This window comes from Hirundo rustica, chromosome 10 (assembly GCF_015227805.2).
Source record: "Hirundo rustica isolate bHirRus1 chromosome 10, bHirRus1.pri.v3, whole genome shotgun sequence".
Taxonomy (NCBI): domain Eukaryota; kingdom Metazoa; phylum Chordata; class Aves; order Passeriformes; family Hirundinidae; genus Hirundo; species Hirundo rustica.
Window position 1 is genome coordinate 23,947,253 of NC_053459.1, and position 22,908 is coordinate 23,970,160.

General features: G+C 50.4%; 1 protein-coding gene across 4 annotated transcripts; it reads left to right on the top strand.

Annotated features, from left to right (window-relative positions):
• The first annotated feature begins 4,421 nt into the window (after positions 1-4,421).
• On the top strand, positions 4,422-14,911 carry LOC120757142 (serine palmitoyltransferase small subunit B-like). Of its 4 annotated transcripts, none has more exons than XM_040074287.2 (2): positions 4,422-4,481; positions 13,527-14,911. In XM_040074287.2, exon 2 carries the CDS (start codon positions 13,555-13,557, stop codon positions 13,789-13,791), a length of 237 nt encoding a protein of 78 aa, XP_039930221.1. In that variant the 5' UTR covers positions 4,422-4,481; positions 13,527-13,554; the 3' UTR covers positions 13,792-14,911. The 4 variants fall into 4 exon arrangements, with proteins under 4 accessions (XP_039930221.1, XP_039930223.1, XP_039930220.1 ...); XM_040074289.2 differs by lacking the exon at positions 4,422-4,481 and adding an exon at positions 4,561-4,580; XM_040074286.2 differs by lacking the exon at positions 4,422-4,481 and adding an exon at positions 4,600-5,171.
• Positions 14,912-22,908: the final 7,997 nt, after the last annotated feature.

Sequence of the window (22,908 nt, forward strand, 5' to 3'; positions counted from 1 at the left end):
CTGTACAATATTAGGAGCAGTTTTGGCTCTTTCTTACACATGTAATATAAAAAAATCCTTTGTTTTTCATTCCCCGTCCTTTGTTTGCACATTTCTAACCTGAAAACAATTGTAACAGACAGCTGCTCTGGCCATTGGGCTGGGAGGTGAAAACTCCAGAAGCCAATCCACAGCCAGACCCACAAATGTATAAAAAGTAAGAAATAAACAGGCAGAGGGCTCTCGGCCTTGGCTCAGCCTTGGGCTCTCGCTGAGGAACATCTCTGCCCTGCAAATCGCTGGTCTCCGTGTGGTTGCTTTGCGTATCCCAACCACAACCTGCTGTTCCAGTGAGAGTGGGAGTATGGACACGCTGGGGTCTCCAGGTGAAGAACGAATTTATCCCAGTGATCCCAGGAGTTCCAGAGCCCAGCCTGGCTGGAGCAATTGAATATCGGCCAAGGGACACAGCAGGAAGCAGAGATGTGAAAATGTGACTCAGGCAGGACTGGAGATCCTGCCCAGCCCTTGTTCTCCAGGCTGATTAATCCTTTACCCTCTAATTACTTGTTCCTGATCCCAGAATTCCACCCAGCCCCTCCCCAAGCCGGGCGCAGGCCAATTAACCCAGAACATTCATTGATATCGATATCAATACTGAGATATTCATGTTCACATTCAGGACAAGGCTGCTGATAAATAATCCCAAACCCACTCAAGGCCACACACAAACAGATTCTCATAAAAGAGGATTTCTCAGAAGGGACCACGGAACCGATTTGGCCCAAAATTCCGAAGGAAATCACGGCGCCAGGGAGGATCAGACCCGGTCACTGCCGCCACCGGTGTCCCACGGAGCCTCTCCTGCCCCGCTGCGGTGCCACCAGCCCCCAAAACAGGAGCTGCGGTGGCACCTGAGGCACGTGGAGAGATAATCGCCCACAAAGGGCTGTCACAATAACGCTGCCCCGTAATTAGATAAAAGCCTTGTTCTCTAATTTGTCAGGCTGGCTTTAGCTGCCGTTCTGTCAGGAGAGGGTGACTGCGGACAGGATCGCCACCCACCCAATTAGCTGGGAACGCAATTAGCAGCACGATAATGGCAGGTTTAGCCAGAGCATCAACTCTGCCCGGAACATTCTGCAAACTCTGCCCAATTCCCTTGCTTACCCTGGAAGTTTTCTTCCCATCGAGCAAGGAAAGCCTCGTCAGCCAGACGAGGTCTGAAAAGGCACATCCAGGTCTCTCAGCGCTGCGGAACGAAGAGCTCGGGCTGCTGCTCTGTTGGGGTTTGCAGGAACATCCTCAAGTCTGCGCAGATAGGAGGTTTAGATCAGATTTTAGGCAGGAATTCCTCCCTGTGAAGGTGGGGAGGGTGCCCAGAGCAGCTGTGGCTGCCCCTGGATCCCTGGCAGTGTCCCAGGCCAGGTGGGAGAGGGCTTGGAGCAGCCTGGGACAGTGGAAATTGTCCCTGCCCATGGCAGGAGGTGGCACTGGGTGATTTTAGTGGTCCTTCCAACCCAAACCAGTCTGGAATTCTGGGATTCCGTGAAATTGGATCTTCTGGCAAATCCTCCGTGATCCAGGCTGGGAAGAGCCTGGCCTGCTGTAAAATATTCCTGCAGGGTTGTGACAGAGCCCAAAGGCTCAGGAAACATTCCCACAAATGCCATGTTGGCCCTTCTGGCAGGGCAGGGATTTTCCCCCTGTCTGGATGCTTCCTGCAGGAGCCAAAGCCAGGCTGGAATCCCCAGCAATAATTAACACAAATCCCCAAGGGCCAGACCAGGAAGGGAGCAGATCTTCCAGAGCAGCAGCCCTGGGGAGACAAGGAAACAAACTCCCACTTTTTTATCTATTTTATATGGGCAATTTGGTCTGAATTTTACGATGGGAAGCACAGGGCTTTCAGGAAGGCTGAGGTTCAAGGAGGTCTGGGGCAGGAGGGTGGTGACCCAGAGGAACTAAAAGTGGTTGTGTTCCCCATCTTTTATTTTATAGGCCCGACTTTAAGGCATTGGGAGGTTTGGGGGCTCCTTTGCTCAGTGCAGAAGGGTCATCTGCAGCTGGTAAGTGCAAGGGTTAGGTTTAGAAATAAATTTACTTAACCATGACATGATGAAGTCTCTCCTTTTCAAACCCTGCTCTGACAGAGAAGTTAATTCAAAAGTTAGTTAATCATTCATTTAATTTCCTTTTTTTTATTATTTTTCTTTTTCTGTGTTAGTTGTTGTTGTTGTTGTTGTTTGGGGGGTGGTGTTCCATTTTTGTACCTGTTTCATCAATTTGCTTTGCATTCCCTGCAAGGGACAAGCCAGAGGTTTCTTCTGAGTCAGGGAAGGAAGCAGAGCCTTGCCTCCCTCAGCAGCAGAGCCTGATAAATCAAACCACAGCCTCCTGCCCATTAAACCCTGTCCTATTTCTCAGAAAAGAGCTGTTAATCCTGAATTCAGCCACTTCTTCCCTCTGGAAACACCGGCAGGGCCCTTGCAGCCCAGTCTGGTCTCAAGGCAAACAAGACTGGGTTATCGGCAGATCTGAAATTCATGGTGAGGCAAATCCTTCTCCATTTGATAAGCCAGAGTGTGTCAAAGGCAAATGTGAGGCTTTTATACAACACCGAACCTTCCTCTGCAGCAGCTGCTGAGTTCACCTGGGGGGTGAAGGGTTTGGAGCCCCAGGAGGGGCTGAGGGAGCTGGGAAGGGGCTCAGCCTGGAGAAAAGGGGGATCAGGGGGAACTTGTAGCTCTGCACAACTCCTGACAGCAGGGGACAGCTGGAGGGAATTTGGGATCTTATCCCAGGGATGAGGGAACGGCCTCAGGCTGGGCCAGGGGAGCTTCACTTTGGGTTTGGAGAACAGTTTCTTCCTGGAAAAGGCTGTCCAGCCCTGGCACAGCTGCCCAGGGTGGAATCACCTTTCCTGGGGGGTTTAAAAGCTGTGGGGATGTGGCACCTGGGGACAGGGTTTGGTGCCGGCTTTGGGTACACTTGGACTCCATGACCTCGGAGATCCAATATTCCAAGATTCAGGGGCTCTGTGCCCATCAGAGGCAAGGCAGCAGCAGCTCAGGGTGCTAATGAGACCATGGGACAGATTTTTGTGAACTCCTCTCTGTAAAGAGCAGCCCCCGGAATAAACACCCCCTAAATTAAACTGTTGTGTGGAGCGAGTGCCCTGATAACCCAAAATGCTTTTGCCAGGATTTTTAGGGGATCGGGGGACACCAACGACCCGTGACCATTTCCTCCTCTGCCCACGCAGGGATTTCACCAAGCCCGAGTCCTGCCTAGACACAACACAGAGCTCCAGGAGCTCTGCTCCGAGCTAGAGAGGGACACAAGCACCTGCACATCCCAAACAAAGCCTTCGCACGTGAGTATTTTAATATCAAAGGCTGAGCAAGCATCAGTTCCACGGTCAACATCCATAAAAACAGCAGCGGCAGAAAGGGGCACCGTCGGGATGGGAATGAAAGCGCCACGTCCCGATGGCCCCTTTGTCACCTGCGCTGCTCTGTTTGTGCAAGAGCCTTCTAAAGGCGCTCGCCGAGGAAAGAGCAGTTTAAAGGCATCGGTAAAATGTGTCCAAACAGGAAAAGAGCAGCTCCAACACCAGCCGGCCCTGGGAACGGTTTGCATTCCTTTGTGGTCCCAGGGCTCCGGTGGGTGCCAGCACAGACGCTTTGTTTAGTGAGGGATGTCGCGCCTGGAATCCTGCTGCTCCAGGGGGAAAGAGGGGGAAAAGCGTTTCTGAAGCTGTTATTTCTCACTCAAACTGCGAAGTTCTGTCCTAAAGCAGATGTTTGGTAGCGAGCAGAACACTAAATAAAGCTCTTTTTTTATCTCTGGGACAGAATAAACTCCAGAAACCTGAGCCTCGTGATTGGCAGGGTCACCTCAGATCGCAGAGGATTTCGTGTTTAGTTTTGTAGATACTCGCCCATCCCCATCTCCCCTTTCTGGAAACCCCTCACCCGATACCTGGGGGCACCTGAGAAATGTGAAATCACCCCGAATCCCCTCTCATCCCCCTGGAACGCCGGGGGACAGCTCCAGCTCCTTCCCACCCTGGAGGAGCGTCCTGCCGGCACCCTTGGCAGGATAACCGCGCTGCAGGGGCGTCTGTCGCGATGGGGGGTGCGATATGAAGGGTGTCTGTCGCGATACAGGGGTGCGATACGAGGGGTGTCTTGCGACATAGAAGGTTGCGATAAGAAGCCGCTCAGCGCGGGGCAGCTCTTGGCGCATCCCGCAGCGCGGCCGCCCAGCGCATGACGCCAGCGCCGGGAGAAGCCAGGGAAACACGGCGCTCCAGGGAACAGCTGGCGTGCCGGAGGTGCCAGCCAGCTCCATCCCACGGGTTTCCCCGAGCCCGGCTCCGCCGCTCCGCCTCCCCCATCCCCGGCGCCGCAAGCCCGAGCGCAGCGGCTGCGGCAGCGGCAGCGGGCGGGGCGGAGGGACCGGCGCGGGGCCGCGGCCACAGGAGCGAGCCGGAGGAGGTGAGGAACGGGGGAGGAGGGAACCAGGAGGGAGGGGGAAAGGTGGGGATTTAAACCCGGGCAGCGCCGGGCTGGGGAGCTGCCGTGCGCGGAGCGGAGGTGAGGGAGGCGCGGGGCCGCGGTGCGCTGCAGCCTGGTGTGCTGCAACCCGGTGTGCTGCAGCCCGGTGTGCTGCAACCCGGTGTGCTGCAACCCGGTGTGCTGCAGCCCGGTGTGCTGCAACCCGGTGTTCCCGCAGCCCGGTGTTCCTGCAACCCGGTGCGCTGCAGCCCGGTGTTCCTGCAGCCCGGTGTTCCTGCAGCCCGGTGTTCCTGCAGCCCGGTGTTCCTGCAACCCGGTGTGCTGCAACCCGGTGTTCCTGCAGCCCGGTGTGCTGCAGCCCGGTGTTCCTGCAGCCCGGTGCGCTGCAGCCCGGTGCTCCTGCAGCCCGGTGCGCTCCAGCCCGGTGCGCTGCAGCCCGGTGTTCCTGCAGCCCGGTGTCCGCGCATCCCGGTATTCGCTCATCCCGGGGTTCTCTCATCCCCGGGTTCCCTCATCCCGGCGCTCCCGGCGCTCGTTCCCCGCTCAGCTCGGCTCGCCCGAGGGCACCGCGGCGGAGGCGCGTCCCGCAGCATCCCGCAGCATCCCGCAGCCAGGGGCCGGTGACCTTGGCGAGCGCGGCCGCTGCCACGGCGATTCCCCGGCGGCTCGGTAAGGAGCGGGGGGAGGCCCGGGAGCGGGGCTGGCAGCCGCAGAACCTGCGGGGGTTGCTGTGCCCAGCCTTCCACAAGGGAGCCGCTGGCGTTCCGGCAGCACCTGCAGCCTCCGGCGCGGGCTCTCGCGGTTTGGGGCGGAATGGGATGAGCTTTGAGGGCCCTTTCCAAGCCGGACCGTTCCGTGATGCGGTGACTTGTTGCTGCAGCCCCGCGGTCGGGGGTTTCCAGGTGAAAGGAAGGTGCTTTGCCTCAGGGATTCCCCAAAAAGGAGTGGAACACCCGGGAGTGAAAAGGCTGCGAGGGTTGGGGGGTGATGGAGGAGGGAAGGTGGCTGTGATCATCGCTGCCGGATTTTTCCTCTTGGGTTTGCTCAGAGCTGCTGGTGGCTGCCTTAGGTGGGAAGCAGGTGCAAGTCCTGCCCTCCCTGTTGGATAAACCTCGGATAATACGGAGGAGAATCCCTGCAATAAATGCTTGGGCTCTGCTCCGTCAGCACCAGGCAATTCCGAGGGATTTTAGTGCGGATTTTAGTGCTTTAGGAATTGGAATGCTTGGTTTTCCTTCTCTCACGAATATCACGAGTGTGGCTCAAATAACTGACTCGAGAGCAATTCCATGAGAGCTCGGGGTGATTTCTGGCGCAGGTTTAGTGGAGAGAAGCAGGGAAGCTGTGCCTGGAGTATGGATGTGATTCCAACATTCCAGCTGGAATGGGGGACGCTGAAAACTCTGCCTGGGGAGCACCTTGGGCCCACAGCAACACTTGTCCCACTCCTCTGTGCCCAAAAACCGCACAGCACCGGGACACAGAGCTCCAGCTGGCTGAGGGGCAGCCAGGGCTCTGCTCTGGGTCCTGCCAAGACACGTTTTATGGAGCTCCTCATTTATTTTATGGACATCAACCGCTCTGTGTGTCCAACCCTGTTTGGTCACGGCGAGGAAGTGGCCTGCAAAGGAAGCCGTTCCTCACTGCGCAGATGGGGTTAAATCTGGGAAAAAATGTGCGTCTCCCTTTTTATTTCTTATCTGGTGCAAGAATCTCGCTCCGTTTTTGCTCTTCCCCTCTCGGAGCAGTGGCTGGGGTGGTGCAACCCTGCTTCCTTTGGTGAGATCTCGGGAGATGCACTTGCACAAGAGTTTGGTCCCATTTTGCACTAACACCTGTCATAGCTGGGACAACATTCACCTCCTCACGTTGCACACAAGCCAGGCTGTTACTCTCAGCTGCCTCAGAAATGACTCAGAGCAAAGCGAAGAAAACTGAATAAAACAAGGGCTACAACTGAAAGTAAGTGTTATTTTACAACCCAGACGTCTCAGTTATTTTTGTTGATAGATTGATGTGTTTACACGACCTCCTGAACTTGAAAGGCTTCAAAGGATGTAAATGATGTCCCAAATCTCACAAGGAAGTGAGGTTTGTCACCAGGAGCAAATGAAAACCCCTCTGAGATATTCCTGGAACAGTTCTTTGAGAACTCTCAGATTTTAAGTGTTTGCAATTTAAACCTGGTGCTGGTCTCTACTCACAAATTTGAGGTTTTGGTTGGGAATAGTTCTTTTCAAAACCATGCTCCTTCCACTCAAAATATGGGAGCAATTTGCCATTTTCCCCAATCTCCTCAGGCAGAGCTGCTCACCTGTTCTGCTCCAAGGCACAAATCCTGGCTCAGGGAGAGCACCCAGAGCCCAAACCACGCTCAGCCCAGGAAATCTGGAAAGGAAGGGATCTGCACCTAAACTGCAAGGAGCAGCTGGTTATGTAAGGAAACAATTTCAGGGGAGGGAAGAACAGGAAAATTGTTGAAAAATTAATTTGGCCTCGGAAGAAAATGGGACAGAGCTGCTTCAGGAGCGTTGTTGCTAGAGAGAAGCTGCATCTTCTCTTCCCCCTGCACCTCAGGATGGGATTGGGCACTGATAAATCAGCCAGGCTGCAAAGTTAGGGGCAGCTGAGCCCTTGAGAGCTCTGGTTTGGCTGGGAGCAGCCTCCAGCTGTCGGGGGGCAGCCAAGGCATGAAATCAGTCCCGTGCTGGTACCGCATGGTGAGGAGCCTCTCTCCAAATGACGTCCCTGTGGATGCTGCAGATCAAGCTCTGCTTTCCTCAGGGTCAAAAATGTGTGGATCTCCTTGGAAAGGACTCTTCCACGTGGTCGTGGGTCATGGTCAACTCCATCTGTGCACTGAGCTCCTCTGAAGGAGAAGATTCCGGCTGCTGTCCCGCGCAGCTGGAGAGGCAGGCTGACAGGAACCCCTGTGCTCCAGAGCCCCTGTGCTCCAGGCAGAGGTGCAGCTGAATTCCAGCACCAAACCCCGCAGCCTGGGAGCCCAGAACTGCTGCAGGAGGGGCACACACACACAGCTCAGGGTTCAGGTGGGTAGGAGCGAGCCGGGTCAGACTTTGAGCAGGTGTGGCACCGCCGCTCGAGGAAGGGTTTGAAGTTCCCGGAGGTTGCAGGAAGTTTTCCTGGACAGGAGAAGGTGCTGGGCCTCCTTTGCATTATGCAACATTTGATAGAACCAAAATAGCACCTGCGCGCTCCCACTGGGGCCAGCAGGAAGGAATTCGGGGTCAAAGCTTGGGGAGATGCTGGGATTCATTCTGCTGAGTAAGGTACAACAGAAGCAGGGCTGGAAACACCATTGCTCTTCCTGCCTTACCCCTTCCACTCCTGGAAGGGTTTTTTTTCCCAGCAAACCCCACAGGCTCGGTCAAACCGTGTTCACCCACAGGCAGAATGGCTGAGCCACGTGCAGCACTGAGATTTCCCCAGCTCAGACCCTCATCCTGGTGTTTCACGGGACGCATGGGAGGGATTTACATTTCCTGGAGCTCTGTAACGTGTGGCCAAGGGTGCTGAGGGAGAGAAACCAGGATTGCTTCGCTCTGCTGTGCGCTCCAGAATTCCAGGGGTGGTTATTTACTAAAATCTGCAAGACAGGGTGGTTTTTGAGGTGTATCCTTGTCTTTCAGCCTTACTCCTTCCACTCCTGGAAGATGATTTTTTATTTCCACCAAACCCCACAGGTTCTGCTGTGCACTCCAGAATTCCAGGGAGGGTTATTTATTAAAATCAAGGTGGTTTCTGAGGTGCACTTTTATCTGCAGTGGGAGCTGTGCTGGGATTGTTGCTGCTCTTCTCATTACCATTCCGTCTGGAATTTCCTCCTTGGGAGAAGTTGGAGGATAAATTTAAAGATCCCTGTGGGAATGCTGCAGGAACCTGAGGGCTCTGCCTGCCAGGAGGGGAAGGCAGCTCTCCAGGCTGGGCTGCTGCTCCACGGACACGCTCCGAGTGGGATTGGAGATAGGGATGCAACAGGGGAATGGGCTGAGGTGGTGTTCCCAGGAAATGCTGGGATTTGGATTCCCTGGAATAGGCTGTGGTGGTGTTCCCAGGAAATGCTGGGATTTGGATTCCCTCGAATAGCCTGTGGTGGTGTTCCCAGGAAATGCTGGGATTTGGATTCCCTCAAATAGCCTGTGGTGGTGTTCCCAGGAAATGCTGGGATCTGGATTCCCTGGAATCTGCTGCCTCATCTCAATTTCTGCCCACCTGCTGATCCTTTCATTCCTTGTGCACCGTGCTTGGTGCTCACTGAATAAGACATGGAAGGAAATGCCTGATGGGCTGGAATGGGAATGGGAATGGGAATGGGAATGGGAATGGGAATGGGAACGGGAATGGGAATGGGAATGGGAATGGGAATTGGAATGGGAATGGGAATGGGAATGGGAATTGGAATGGGAACGGGAATGGGAATGGGAATGGGAATGGGAATGGGAATTGGAATGGGAACGGGAACGGGAACGGGAATGGGAATGGGAATTGGAATGGGAACGGGAATGGGAATTGGAATGGGAATTGGAATGGGAACGGGAAAAGGAACGGGAACGGGAACAGGAATGGGAATGGGAATGGGAACGGGAACGGGAATGGGAATGGGAATGGGAACGGGAACGGGAATGGGAATGGGAATCCCTTCCTGGTTCTGTTTGCACTTGGAGGTGTCAGCCTGCATGAAGAGGGACAAGACTGGTGCCTTGGATAACTCAGGATATTGAGCAGAACAAACCCATTTAGCACAGTGAGGTTGCAAACAGGAGCAGCTCCACCCCAGGAGCTTGCGGATAGGATTCCCATTTCAATCCCAAGGAGGTGATTGGCTTCGAACACCCAAAATTATTTACAGATCAGACAACTTTAAAATCCTTCTGGCACTATGCCTCGTTGCACATGTGGGTGCTCAGGGGCGGTGGGGCTGGAACCCGCTCGTGGAAGGATTTTATTTAAGCTCCAGCACGAGAGGATTCCCTCGGGATGCTGCAAACCCCATCCACTCTCGCTGCTGGGCTATCCCAGCAATCATTCAGCAAACGGACATTTTTAGCCAACTAAATAGTTGTATTTTGGGGATGGATTGATTGATTGTTTGCTGGTTTTGTTTCTCATCTCACCCCTACTTTCCATTTAAAGCAGCAGAGATCACCTGTTGAACGGTCATGAGCATTTCCAGCTCCAGGCTTTGTTCTTCTCCACTTCCAATGAACTTTTCCTGAATATATGTTGGAAACCCTTTTTCCCTGTGTGTGTGACTCCACCAGCCCCTCCTGCTGAGGGCATAAAGTGCTTTTCAAGCATTCTTTGGAAACCAGTCTCTCCCAGTTCCCCTGCAAGAGAATGTTTCTTTCCACAGGAATTTCCCAGCAGGAGCTGTCCGGCCACGGGTCAGAGTTGCAGGTTGGAAATGTGACCAAAATTCCCCAAATCCCAGCTGCTCAAAGCAGAAATTACCCATTAAAGGACCTAACACTGGCATCTTCTAACTCCCAACTAGCTCTGACTCGGGAAATTAAGGTCATTAATAAAGAAATTTGGGAGATTAGGCATGCCCTGTAATGAAACCTTGATATTTGGATGATGATTTATCTTTTCAGCTGCCCTAATCAGAGGCGTGTGTCAACAAGCAAGAAAATCAGGCAGCCACTTAAAACACTAAAAGCTGCTTTACAGGTTTCTCTTCTTGCTTTTTTTTTTTCCTTCTCTTGGAGGTGCAATTGCTGAAAATAATCTGAATATTGCTTAACAGGAGCTGAATTCTCTTCATTTCACTCATAGCTGGCTGTAACAGTCCCGTGGCCTCTAAGCAAGAAGGCATTCCCCCAACACCACCGAGTGTTTAAATCCAAATTTGTAGACAACCAAATGTTGAGTTAAAATTGCATAAGAGCAAATTTTCTGCTGCTCTGCAACAGTGGGAACTGATGAGTGAATAACTCGAGGTCCTTTCAAGTGGGAGTGCCAGCAGTAAGAGAATAAAGCATGGAAGCGGAGCCTCCCTAGGACGAATCCTGTTTGAAATACAGATTTCTAGCCTCCAAAGTTGGCCTAGTAATCTGCCATTCCCTTTGATTGCCGCCACAGGTAATTTGGGTGGTGAAGCTGCCACAGACCTCTGGAGGTTTGGGGTTTGGGGCTACTCCTCATGCCTCATAACGGGCCCAGAAGGATGCAGATTGTCCCTTCCCCACGGGATCTGTGTGACAGTGCCACGGGGGAGCCTCGTCTCTCATTGCCTCAGCAGCTGCTCTGAAATGGCTTTTTTCTCCTTTCCCCTCCCGTGTTTTCCTTTATAAATTATGCAGCTGGAGTTGTGCTCTCCCTGCACAGCTCCCTGCCAAGGGAGGCTGGAGGAAATGCAGGGCAAGCGTGTCAGCGGTGAGGGCACAGGCTGTAATTCACTTTCGCCTTTTACTTATCCCAACCTCCATCGTTCATTAGGAGACCACAGAGCATGGAGGCAGCTCGTGTTCCTCCTGGAATTCCAGAAGGTCTGAGTGCCTGGGGATGGAATTACTCCCTTGCACTGGGAGCTGGGACAGCCAGAGGAAGGCAGGCTGTGCTGGAGCTGCAGGGAAATGCAATCCCCAGGCTGGGAAAAGGGTGCCAAGGGCTTTGGTTAAACCCGAGGGCTGCTCATCATCTTAACTTCCTCATCCTTAATTCATGTGGCCCCTCCGAGTGATGATAGCTAGGCTGCAGCCTGGAATATCAGTAAAATCAGCCTTGGGGAGGTTTTTCCTGCCTTTGGCTGGCCTTAACCAGCTTTGGGTGGAGATGCTCAGGAGTCTGTGCAGCTCTGGTCACTCAGAGCCTCGAACACCCCCAGCAGTGCTCCAGCCTCGCAGCTTCTCCAGGCAGGGGTTGGGATTAGCAGGGATTTACCCACGGAAGGGATGAGTTTAACCAGCACAGCCCTAACCACAGTGTAAATCCCATAATCCTGGAGAGTGTGAGAGGGGCCTGCTCCTCCTTCTCCTCCTTCTCCTCCTTCTCCTCCTTCTCCTCCTTCTCCTCCTTCTCCTCTTTCTCCTCTTTCTCCTCCTTCCCCTCCTTCCCCTCCTTCCCCTCCTTCCCCTCCTTCTCCTCCTTCTCCTCCTTCTCCTCCTTCTCCTCCTTCTCCTCCTTCTCCTCCTTCTCCTCCTTCTCCTCCTTCTCCTCCTTCTCCTCCTTCTCCTCCTTCTCCTCCTTCTCCTTCTCCTTCTCCTTCTCCTTCTCCTTCTCCTTCTCCTTCTCCTTCTCCTTCTCCTTCTCCTTCTCCTTCTCCTTCTCCTTCTCCTTCTCCTTCTCCTTCTCCTTCTCCTTCTCCTCCTCCTCCCCTCTGCATAGGAAAGGGCTTCACTCCCTCAGTGGAAAACGCTGCTCTTTTTGCAGAAAGCTTAAACAGAAACACTTTTTTGGCTCCCAGGGAGTCCCTTTTTGCCAGCTGGGTCACTTTTATTGAAGGCTTTGCAACATTTCCAAGGCTTTAAGCTCTCTCTCTCTCTCTCTCTCTCTCTCTCTCTGGAGTTCTGCCTTCAAATAAATGATCTGAAAGGAATCAGCTTCCATTCATGCCCGGCCAGAGAGCAGCGGTGCCTTTCTGCCCAGCCTGAACCCCTGCAAGAAAAGCTGGTCACAGTGACAGCCACTGATGAATTTTAAATGAACTGTCCCCCCAAAGCACTGTAGGAACTTTCCTGGTCTAGGAAATATGGGAAGATGGAAGTGAAGGAAATGCTCTGGGAGAATTAGGGAGGGAAGAAATGCTCTGGGAGAATTAGGGAGGGAAAACTTCCCTTTGGTAAATCCCACGTCCCCAGAACAGAGCAGGAAACCAGTGAACACTGGGATATTTTTGACCTATATCAGTGGCCCATCATTATTTTAATCCCAGTCTGTGAATTTCCTGGTGTCGCTTTAGGATTTGTTGCTTTGAGGGACAGCAAAGTTCTGTGGCCCCAAACTCAGAGTGAACCCCAGACTGGGGGGATGTGATGTGTCCAAGCCTCTTTGTTCTGGAATTTTAGGCAGCGCAAGTGTAGAAGAAAATGGGCCACTGGGAGGTTTTCCAGCAGGGAAATCTGCTGAATTCCCTATGGACTGATCTGCTGGGAATGTCCTCAAACCCCAAAACAACAGGATCCCTCTGTAAAACCTTGTACACTTTACTATCATTCCATTGTCTCTAAATAGATGCTTTTAGCCTACATTTAAAGATCGTTTCAAATGCCAAAAAGCACATTTAACAATGAACAGTGGAAGCAAACCCTATTTCCTATTTAATTCTTGTTCAGCCATTCTCTTTTCCAAGTGGAGCTGAGAACAATGAATGCATAAAGGTATTACCCAAGAGGAAAATCTTTCCTAGACTTGTAATTTCCATTAAATACTCTTTTAATCTGTAACGTTTTTCATTTCTTTGGAATGAGCTGGAAAAAATAATTCTTCTGCAATCAGAGATTACTTTTTTCTCCCTCTCCCTTTCATGACTTGGCTTTTCTTTATTCCCAACAATTGCAGAACAATAAAAATGCTTATCAAAAGTAAGCAGAGGAGTTTTTAAAGAGCAGTTGTTTTAAATCTCATCTTTATTCTGGTGCATACATGGAATTTAAGGAATATTTATGGAAGCTGGCCCAAAGCCTTCCCTTTTAAATGCCTATTTCCCTGATTTCCACGGGGGATGAATAGGGAGATACACTTGGAATGTGGGAATGGATAGAATCACAGGGAGGTTTGGGGTTGGAAGGGAGTTTAATCATGCAGTTCCACACCTGCCATGGCCAGGGACACCTTCCACTATCCCAGCTTGCTCCAGCCTGGCCTTGGACATTTGCAGGGATGGAGCAGCCGCAGCTTTTCCGGGAAGTGGGAATGCCCAGCTGATACAGCTGCAATAACTGAGCAGCAGCTGCAGAACTCCAGAGTTTCCTCTGCTCCAGGGGAGCTGCTGGCACCGCTGCCTCGGAAAACGAGTCCTTGCAGTGGTTCCACGGGATAATCCCAATCTCCCTGTCATTCCAGGCGTTCTCCAACCCCTCTGGAGCTGAAGATGGACGTGAAGAGGGTGAAGGACTACCTGTACTGGCTGTACTACCAGTACCAGCTGGTGACGTGCAGCTACGTGCTGGAGCCCTGGGAGCAGTCCATGTTCCACACCATCACCGTCACCGTGCTGGCCATGGTGGTGTACACAGCCTACGTCTTCGTGCCCATCCACGTCCGCCTGGCCCTGGAATTCTTCTCCCAGATTTTTGGGCCGCAGCCCGAGAGCGCGGTGCTGAACTGAGCTGGCCCCGGCGGGGCCCAGCAGCTCCCGCAGCTTTGTGAAATCGTGTTCGTGCTCAAGTTTGGCTCTTAGGAAAACCCCGCTTTGCTTCACCTCCGGGGCTGGAGAGCGGAGCGAGGCGCCAGCACAGCCCCTCCTCCATAAACACTCTGGGAACGGGACACGGCACCTGGGATGGCGCAGGATCCAAGCAGCTCCCACTTCCAGCAGCCCCATCCAACCACTCTGGCACAGACTGTTTCGGTGGCTCATCGCACCCAAAGTTCCACCAGCACAGCCCAGTGGCCACGTTAGAGGAGACAAAACATGAGGATATCCAGCAGGATTTGAGCGCTCATGCCCGGGGGCTTATTGACTTCCAGGCTTTAATGGATGGGAGAGGAACTTGGAAGAGAAAGCAACAGGAAGACGAACTTAAATCTTTTTTTTTTTTCACGTCTAAGTTCCTGCATCTGAGTTCAGAGGGTCTAAAATATTTTCTTTGTGGAGAAAGTCCTCCACCTCATCTTGCATTTTTGTGAGGCTGACAGGAAGAAGCAGCCCTGCTCTGTCTCAGGGCCCTCCTGCCTTCCCTGATGAAAATCGAAATCTTTTCTTGCTGCTCCCACTCACCGAGGCAGCAAAGTGGAAATCAGCACCAGGGGAAGAGGATCCGGAGTGGAAATAATATTTTAATACCTGCAGGGAAAGCTTAAAGAGCTCTCCTTTGCAAAGAAGAAATTAGATTTATTACCATTGCCCGTGGGGAGGTTTTGGAACAATGGGAGGTTTGTTCGGTTCTCACCCTACACAAATCAAACGTGGATGCCAAACCATAAATTACAGCTGCACACTGCACGTCTCTACCAGCTGATGCTCCTGCTAGTAGAAGTGAGAAGTGCAAAATGTAAATAGCTTTCCAATGATGTTTGCACAGTTCTAGATTAAACAAATTTAAAATAAATAAATAAATAAATAAACCTCTTAACTTCTTTCTCAAGCTGCAGCGGGCTCCTGCATGCTTCAAAGCACAAGTTGGTTTGGAAACGAAGAACATGTGGTGAAGGTTGCCCAGATCTGAACATGTGTATGCAGTTTTTTCAGCCAAAAAAACGAAAATAAAATTTTATTCTTCAGAAACAACCTCTGGCTGCGTGACTCAGCTCTTCTGTGTTTTCCACTCATTCATAAATATTCTGGATGTGCGTGGGCCAGGCTGGCACTGTAGCAGATGGATTGTTTTGTGGTGGATGTTTTGGGGCAAGGTTTGAGAATCCTTTAAATGGATCCCAGCCCAAGACCTCTCCTGTTTCTGGAAGAGAAAAAAAAACCTCTGATCTGCTTCAAATGAAGGCATTAACAAATACCTGAGTGTGCTGAGGGCTCAGCTGAGAGGTTTGGGCTCCAACAGGAGCTGCCCTGACAGTTTATCACAGGTGGTAACCTGCAAACGCGAGGTGCCAAGCTGTTATCACACTTGGAGTAATGAACACAGCACTGGAGGAGATGAAAAATGGCAAAACCTGTGACAAGTCCTCTTAAAAGTGTCTGTAAAATAGACTAAAGGTTATAAACCCAGTGCTGGAGGTGAAAAACGGAGAATATTTACTTAGCAAGTTGGTATAAATTCTGCCTCCAAGTGGGTTTAAATTTTATCTCCAAAGATTCTGCTCATGTAGATAATATGACGGTGTGAGTGCCAGGGCAGCTCCTCACCAGTCCTCTTCCCATTCACTTTTAATTCCTTAAAAAGCGGATTTCTTCCCCACGACATCAAACTCAACTTTCAGAGCACAAGGAAAAGTTTTTTACATGAACGCAAATGTTGGAGCTCCTGTCTCTGGGAGCACACACCCGATGGAATATTGCTCTTTAAACATTTCACTCGGCAAACAGAACGTGGAGAGGGCTCGGTTCGGGATTGCCATTGCCCTCCCATGGTGGCATCCATGCAAAGCACTTTTCTTCCTTATTGAGCCCGTTCCCTTTGTTTGGCTTTGGGAGGTGCAGGAAGTGACAGGGAAACAGCAGCAGGTGCTTTTCGGGAGGGTCCCCGCAGTTTTAACCGAGTGAAAACTCATTTTTTTGTGCGAATTATTCACCTTTGTACTAAATTTTAAAGGGTTTAGGCAATAGGTACTCATTAGGAAGAAAAGAAGCTGATGAAAACAATCTTTGCTAAAAACCTCTTGAGATTCCTCCAGCCCTTTTCACTCCTCCTTGCATCTAGAAAAGCTGGAATAACTCTCACTATTTAATATTCCAAATCACTGGGTTCCAGCAGGAGACTTCAAAGGATTTTTGGCACTCAGCAGGGCACAGAAGCTTTTTTTTTTTTTTTTTCCTCCCCAGCTGAAAGACAGAGGAGGTGAGATAACACTTTTGACAGCTTGAGACCACACCACAGCTTAGGAAAAACTGTTCCAGCCCTGAAATCTTTTTCCTTGGCGAAAAAAAAAACCACGTTCCTGGACAATGGGAAGGAGTTTCCATGGGATCACAGGTGCACACTAAGGTGGAATTTTGGAGCTCCAGTATGCTCAGTACGTGGGTGACAGCATCCTTGTGAGGGTTATGATGTCAGGCTCTTTATAAAAGACTTTTTTCTCCCACTTCGTTATAGCTCCATGTTAATTGTAGTTAATTGCTCCGCTGGGCTAATTGTAGCACAGCAGCTGGAAGCATTCACACCAAAAATAAGCCAAATAAAAAGAGCAAACAGCATCAATAATCCAGCAGTGAAAAAGGGAACAAAAGCAGAACGGGAGATGATCCAATTCCAGCTGCATTGACCCTGAAAGTACAAACGCCCCATTAATTTAAGGGATGAGAAATGTTGCGGCTCAGCCTGCCAGCACCATACACCCCTTGTTTAAAACTCATTTTCTTAATTTCATCTCCTCAGAGCTCCCATTTCTCCTGCCATAAAGGTTTCCTGGCCAATTTCATGGATCGCCTCCCAAACCCATTACTGAGGGCCACAACACATCAGCGTGCCCAGACCATGAACCTCCAGAACTTTCCTGCCAAGGCCCCTCCGGGCAGCTTTTACCCAAAACTATTAAAAACAACTTCCCAAGGACCCTCCAGGCAGCTTTTACCCAAAACTACTAAAAACCGCTTCCCAAGGTGATTTTCCTTAGTGCTGCTCCCCAGGGAACACAGGGATCAGGATCACCACCAGTGCCCGCACATCTGAGAGTCCAATTTACTCAGAATTCCCGGAAAAAATCCTGTGCTTCTGAAATTTTGAAATCTTAAACAAGTTCTGGTTTGTTTTTTTTTCTTTTTTTTTTTTTTAATATTTTCTCATTGTTGCGATTCAGCCGTAATCTAAAATTCTTACTTCGGATGCTCCACTTCTAAATTTAATTCCCTAATTATTTGGAAGTTAGGGAAGAAATCCACACAACTGCTTAAGCCGTGGTAGAAGAAGCCCAGCAGGTGTGGAAGAGTCAGTAGAACCACATGAAAAGCAAATTACACTCGTGCAGCACCAGTGAGAGCCAAAATTGGGACAATTCTCCCAAATTAATTACTGCACCCCAGGGCACAGACGTGGACAAGTGGCCACGTGCCAGGCTGAGCACTGGAGTTAAAGCAGAACAGGCAGATTTGTAAATGAAATATTACAGAATGCAGAGTAATTCTCTTAATCACACAGGATGATGGACGTCTGTCACCCTGGTTTTTCTGAGTTTTTTAAAGCCTTTTGATTGTTCACAAAATGGAGTCAGATCTTTTAGCTACTGCACAATATTAGGAGCAGTTTCTGCTCTTTCTCACACATGTAACATAAACAAATCCTTTGTTTTTCATTTTCTGTCCTTTGTTTGCACATTTCTAACCTGAAAACAATTGTAACTGATACCTGGTCTGGCCACTGAGGCTGAGGGGTGAAAACTCCAGAAGCCAATCTTCAGCCAGACCCACAAATGTATAAAAAGTAAGAAATAAACAGGCAGAGGGCTCTCTGCCTTGTTCCCCTCCTTGGCTCAGCCTTGAGCTCTCTCGGAGGAACTCTCTGCCCTGCGAAATCTTTCGTCTCTCATGTGATTGCTTTGCATATCCCGATCACAGATATCCATGCAGCAAAAGCAGCCCTGTCCTCTCACCCTTTGCCAAATAATTTTGATTATTTTTCCCTCAAACACCGAGCAACAGCTGTACCCTGAAAATCCTACCACAAACTGAAAATCTGGGAAGGCAGGAGCAAAGCTGGACCCCTCTAAAAGTGCAGATTCTCAGACCCAACACTGGACCACCCAAAGCAGCCCTGCTGCAAACTTGGTGCAGTCAAGGGAATCAAGGAGCTGAAATTAATGAAATGTTCAGGGAAAATAATCCCAGGAAAGTGAAAATTCAGCGTTTGTGAGCTGACAAGGGAGGTCTGATGCCTCCTGAGTGCTCCAAAGGCTGGATCTGAGCTTCTCCCACAACTCCAGCAGGGAAAGATAAAAGGAAATGGGCTCCTCTTCACTCTGTCCCCGCACACAGCGAGGAAAACTCAGCCTGCACTAAACACAGCCCCTCGGTTCAAAGCACGCTCAGCTTTGTCCTTCACATTGCTGCCAATAAACAATCTCCTGTCTGAGTCTGAGGAGCCCAAATCCTGAGAATAACTCCAGGCAATTTCCATGGGAACTCCCTGGCTGGAAGGTTCTGATTCACAGGTGGAGGTCAGAATTAACTCCGAGAATTCCCACTTGTCATCATCCCTGCCTGCTCCACCCTTATTTCAGCGGTTGCTCCATCAGGACAGGTTAGAGCTGATAAACTCTGCTGATCCTGGGGTTTCAGTACAGCCAGGATAGCCAAGGCCTCATTTTTTATTGGAATAAGGAGGTCCAAGCTCAAAATAGGCTATGGAAATTGTTTTATGTGGTCTAACGTAAGTTACAGTCCTCCTCAGTTACTGACATCAGTCTGGGTTTAAAAGTGAAATTAAAACCACGCACCCTCTGCATCAAAACAAGAATCTTAGTGCTGGAATATGCTCAGGCAAGAGGAAAAAAGTCAGGAATCAGGACAAAAAGGAGAGGGGAAATATCCACATGACTGAAAATAGGGTAAATCTGGCAAATCCACTAAAAAAAAATAGTAATAATAAAAATATTCTGCTTTTTTTATAATGACTGAGCAAAGTGGGAGGAAATGAAGGTAAATTGTGGCAGGGTCAGGAGTAGATCCATTGGCAGCCAGGGTGCTGTTCCCGTTATTTCTTCTGGCAGCTCCCATTTTGCTTTGTAATCGTGCAGTAAATCAGAAATATCTCTTTATTCCAAGGTCATACCCAAGGATGAGTTACACTCTGGGAATTTTTAGGAGCTTTAGCTACTGAAAAAAAAAAAAAAAGGAGGTGGGGAGAAAATGCAGGTAAAATGTTCATCGTGGGGAATTTGACACGAAACAAGTGAGGCCAGGCTCAGGATAAAGCAGCCCGGCATGGAAAGGGCTGGGATGGGATTGCAGCACCGTAATTAAAGACGGGGAGCAACAGCCTCGCCCATCAGGCTGGCAGAGGAAAGGGCTTCCAGCAGCTCCTTGCATTTCCCACAGCCACAAATTGCACAAGAGAGAAGCCTCACTGAGGCAGCAATTATCTGCCAAGTGCACGGAGATTGAGGGATTTATGAAGGAACAGCTCAAAAGAAAGATGCTGCAAACTAATCCAACACATGGACACAACGGTGCCTTGCTCAGGGGAAGTTTGAGACACAGCTGGTATTTCACTGCAGGTAAATAATACAACCCAAGAAGTTACCTCCACACATTTTTGGTTTCCCTTTCCAATATTTCTCCCCACATGAGAATTAAAGGTGAAATCAAGCGGAATGAGGTCGGTACTGGGGTGTGAGTACCCACACCCAGCAGTCTGTGCTGCCTCAGGCCTGGTGTGGAGACACATCAAAAAATTCCAAGTGCTTCCCGTGCCCAAACCTTCCGCAGCTGGCTACAGGTGCCTCACGTGCTAGCCAATAATCTGAGGTAACTGCTATCCAAATTTTGATATCCAAAAGCTCTTCCTTATCACAGGCGTATTTTAGCGGCACCAAAACCCTCAGAGCCCCACACCCAGTTCAGCACCAGAACTGGATACTGGGGAGAAATCCTCTCCTGTGGGGCTGGAGAGGCCCTGGCCAGAGAAGTTCTGGCTGATCCATCCCTGGGAGTGTCCAAGGCCAGGTTTGACAGGGCTTGGAACCACCTGGGATAGCGGGAGGTGTCCCCACGGCAGCGGTGGCACTGGATGGGCTTTAAGGCCCCTTCCAACCCAAACCATTCCTCTCCAACCCCCTCCATCCATCCCAGGACCTGGGCACTGAAACAGCCCCTTGCAGCAGCCCTGGCTCCGTGGCCTCTTTTCCCCGAGAAATCTTCACTTGCCAAACGAGCGTCGCTGGGATCATCTTTCATATAAATGCAGCTACTCCTCAATAAATAATGAGCTGCAGCACAGGGATCAGCTGGGGAAGTTTCCACTCCCTTGGCCATGCAGCGAGTCCTGGTTTTGCAATGTTCTGGCTGAGCAGGACCTGCACAGGCACCTTTTCCCAGAGATGTGTCAGCGCTCCGTGTCGTGCCTGTGCCAGCGAGGTGGGAGAGGTGGGAAAAGATCCATCCCACGACAATTGCGACATCTCCCCCCGGGAATTCATCTCGCTGAATAATGGTAACGTGCAAATGCCATCAGAGAGGACTGGAGCAAGCAAAAAGGAAATAATGAATAGTTAAGAAGAAGGAGGTAATTGTCATTTAATTTAGTGAATTCCATTTATTTCAGCACGTCTTAGGTTGCCACTGGGAAGATGCTTAATGCTAAAATGTCCCAGTGGTCTGGTGAAGCCTTGGGTGGACAGTGTCCCTGTCCTCCTCCTCCTCCCACTCCTCCTCTTTTTTCCATGTTCTCCTTCCCTGACTGTTTAAGCAATCTTCATTCACTGGACTGTAATTTTGGCATTTTCCCTGGTTTTGTCTCCAGCCAGACAGCAGGAGGCAAGGAAAGTCAGGAAAGTGGAGTCCAGAAATTTCAACTCTACCCATAATTTTTATGTGCAGCTTTTGAACAGGAATAATGTGAAAAATATTTTTACCAGCATATCACTCTTCTCACATTCTCTCCAGAGAACTCAGAGTGAAAAATACACTCACTTTCCTGTGCATAGAATTACAGAATCACTGAGGTTGGAAAAGATCTCCACGATAATCAAGTCCAACCTTCAACCCCCAAAGTTCCAAATCCAGTGTTGTTTGAACACTTCCAGGGATGTGACTCCACCACTACCCTGGGCAGTCCATTCCAGTGCTTAAAAACTCCTTCAGTGAAGGAATTCTTCCTGATAGCCAGCCTGAACCTCTCCTGATGTCCACACTTGTCCTCTCCCAGCAGCTCTCAGCTCACCCCACCTCTCACCAGAATTCCTTTATTGGGATGAGATGTTTTAGCTGGGACACGGAAGATTACCGAAGGCAAGTGGAGAGCAAACAGCTCCTGTACAATCATCCTCAGATCCCTCTCGTGTTCTGATGAGCAAATATTTACCTTTTTAAAACAATTATTTCTTAGTCTGAGGTTCAGGCCTAGGGCATCCTGGTAACAAACACACCAGAACTAAAGCAACACCTCCTGGCTCCTGTCCATGCTCTGCCTTAAAGTGAAACCTTTGCCATGGCTGTCCGTGGTTATCGAGGAAGGACAAGCCATGATGTTTGAGTTATCACAATTTCACAGAATCACTGAATCCCAGAATGGTTTGGGTTGGAAGGGAAATCAAATCCCATCCCACCCCAGGCCATGGCAGGGACACTTTCCCCTGCCCCTGGCTGCTCCAAGCCCCATCCAACCCAGCCTTGGACACACCCAGGGATCCAGGGGCAGCCGCAGCTTCTCTGGGAATCTGTGCCAGGACTTCAAAGGGGACAATCTCTCCCTCAAATCTAATCAAAATCTATTTTCATTAATCTGGGATGTTTCCTTGTTTGAGGAGCTCAGTATGGTTTGGGTTACTTCAGTTTATAAAGGCTACTAAGAAAAATCCCACTGTTTGTAAGCCCATGACTGGCACAGGAGTTTAAAAGGTTCCAGGGATTTAGGAAGCAGAGGATGTTGTTTGCTCCCCTGACTGCACAAACCCAGCAGCTCTGCCCCTGGCACACTGAGCATCCAGCTATTCCCAGGGCTGGCAGTTATCCCCCTCTGCTGACACAGGGCAGCACTTCCAGAGGTATCCCTGCACCACATCCGTGTTTGACGTGCAGGTTTCACACACACACAAGGAAAGGAAGCCAACCCACGGGTATTTGTGCTCTGACAACGCTCATTAAAGCTGGTGATGCAAGGGAGTTTCACCTCCATCAGCTGAGGGTGGAATGTCACAATACCCCATCCCTTTAAAGCTATTTTAAAGGAGTTCTTCTGGCTCCTTTTGTTGCTGCCTCCGAAGATCAGCAGTGATAGCGCTCCTGGCTCACACTAGAAATTGGATCGTTAATTGGATTCCTCACAAGGACTGAAGAAATAGACAAAAACTGGAAAATAATTGGAGCATTATCCCAGTAGATTTAGCACAGCCGAACACACGGCGAGCAGCCCCTGGAAGTGCCGTGTCCCAGTGCGATAAAGGAATGCTATTCCTCCCGTTCGGACCACAGAGGACAAGCTGAAGCAGCAGCCCTTGCTGAAATCATCAGTTTGCATCTTCCCTGCATCAGCTGCAATCCATGAAAAGTAAGGAGAGCCCTGCTTTCCAAAGGAATAGACTGCCTGGAGATGTCTGATTACAAACCGGGAGCTAGGTGCTGGCTTGGAATAAACCTGGGAGTTGCCACCCCACACGCAGGCCAGGCACAAGCTGTTCCTGCCCAGGAATGTCTCCGGTGGCACCGGGAGCTGCTGCCTCCACCTTGGATCCTGAAACAGCTCCCATAAAAAGCCCTGCCTTTAATTCCCTTCTCTGAATCCTGGTGACTCTTCTGGTGTCAGAATGGAAACCGAACCGCTCCTCTAAATTTTGACTTCATGCAATAGGAGGAGGAGCAGAATTGCCGGGAATGCGCGAACGCTGAGGACCTCAGCGGCAAACACAGACTGGGTGTCACCAGCATCCTCCTCAGAACGAAGCTGGGCACCAGTCAAGA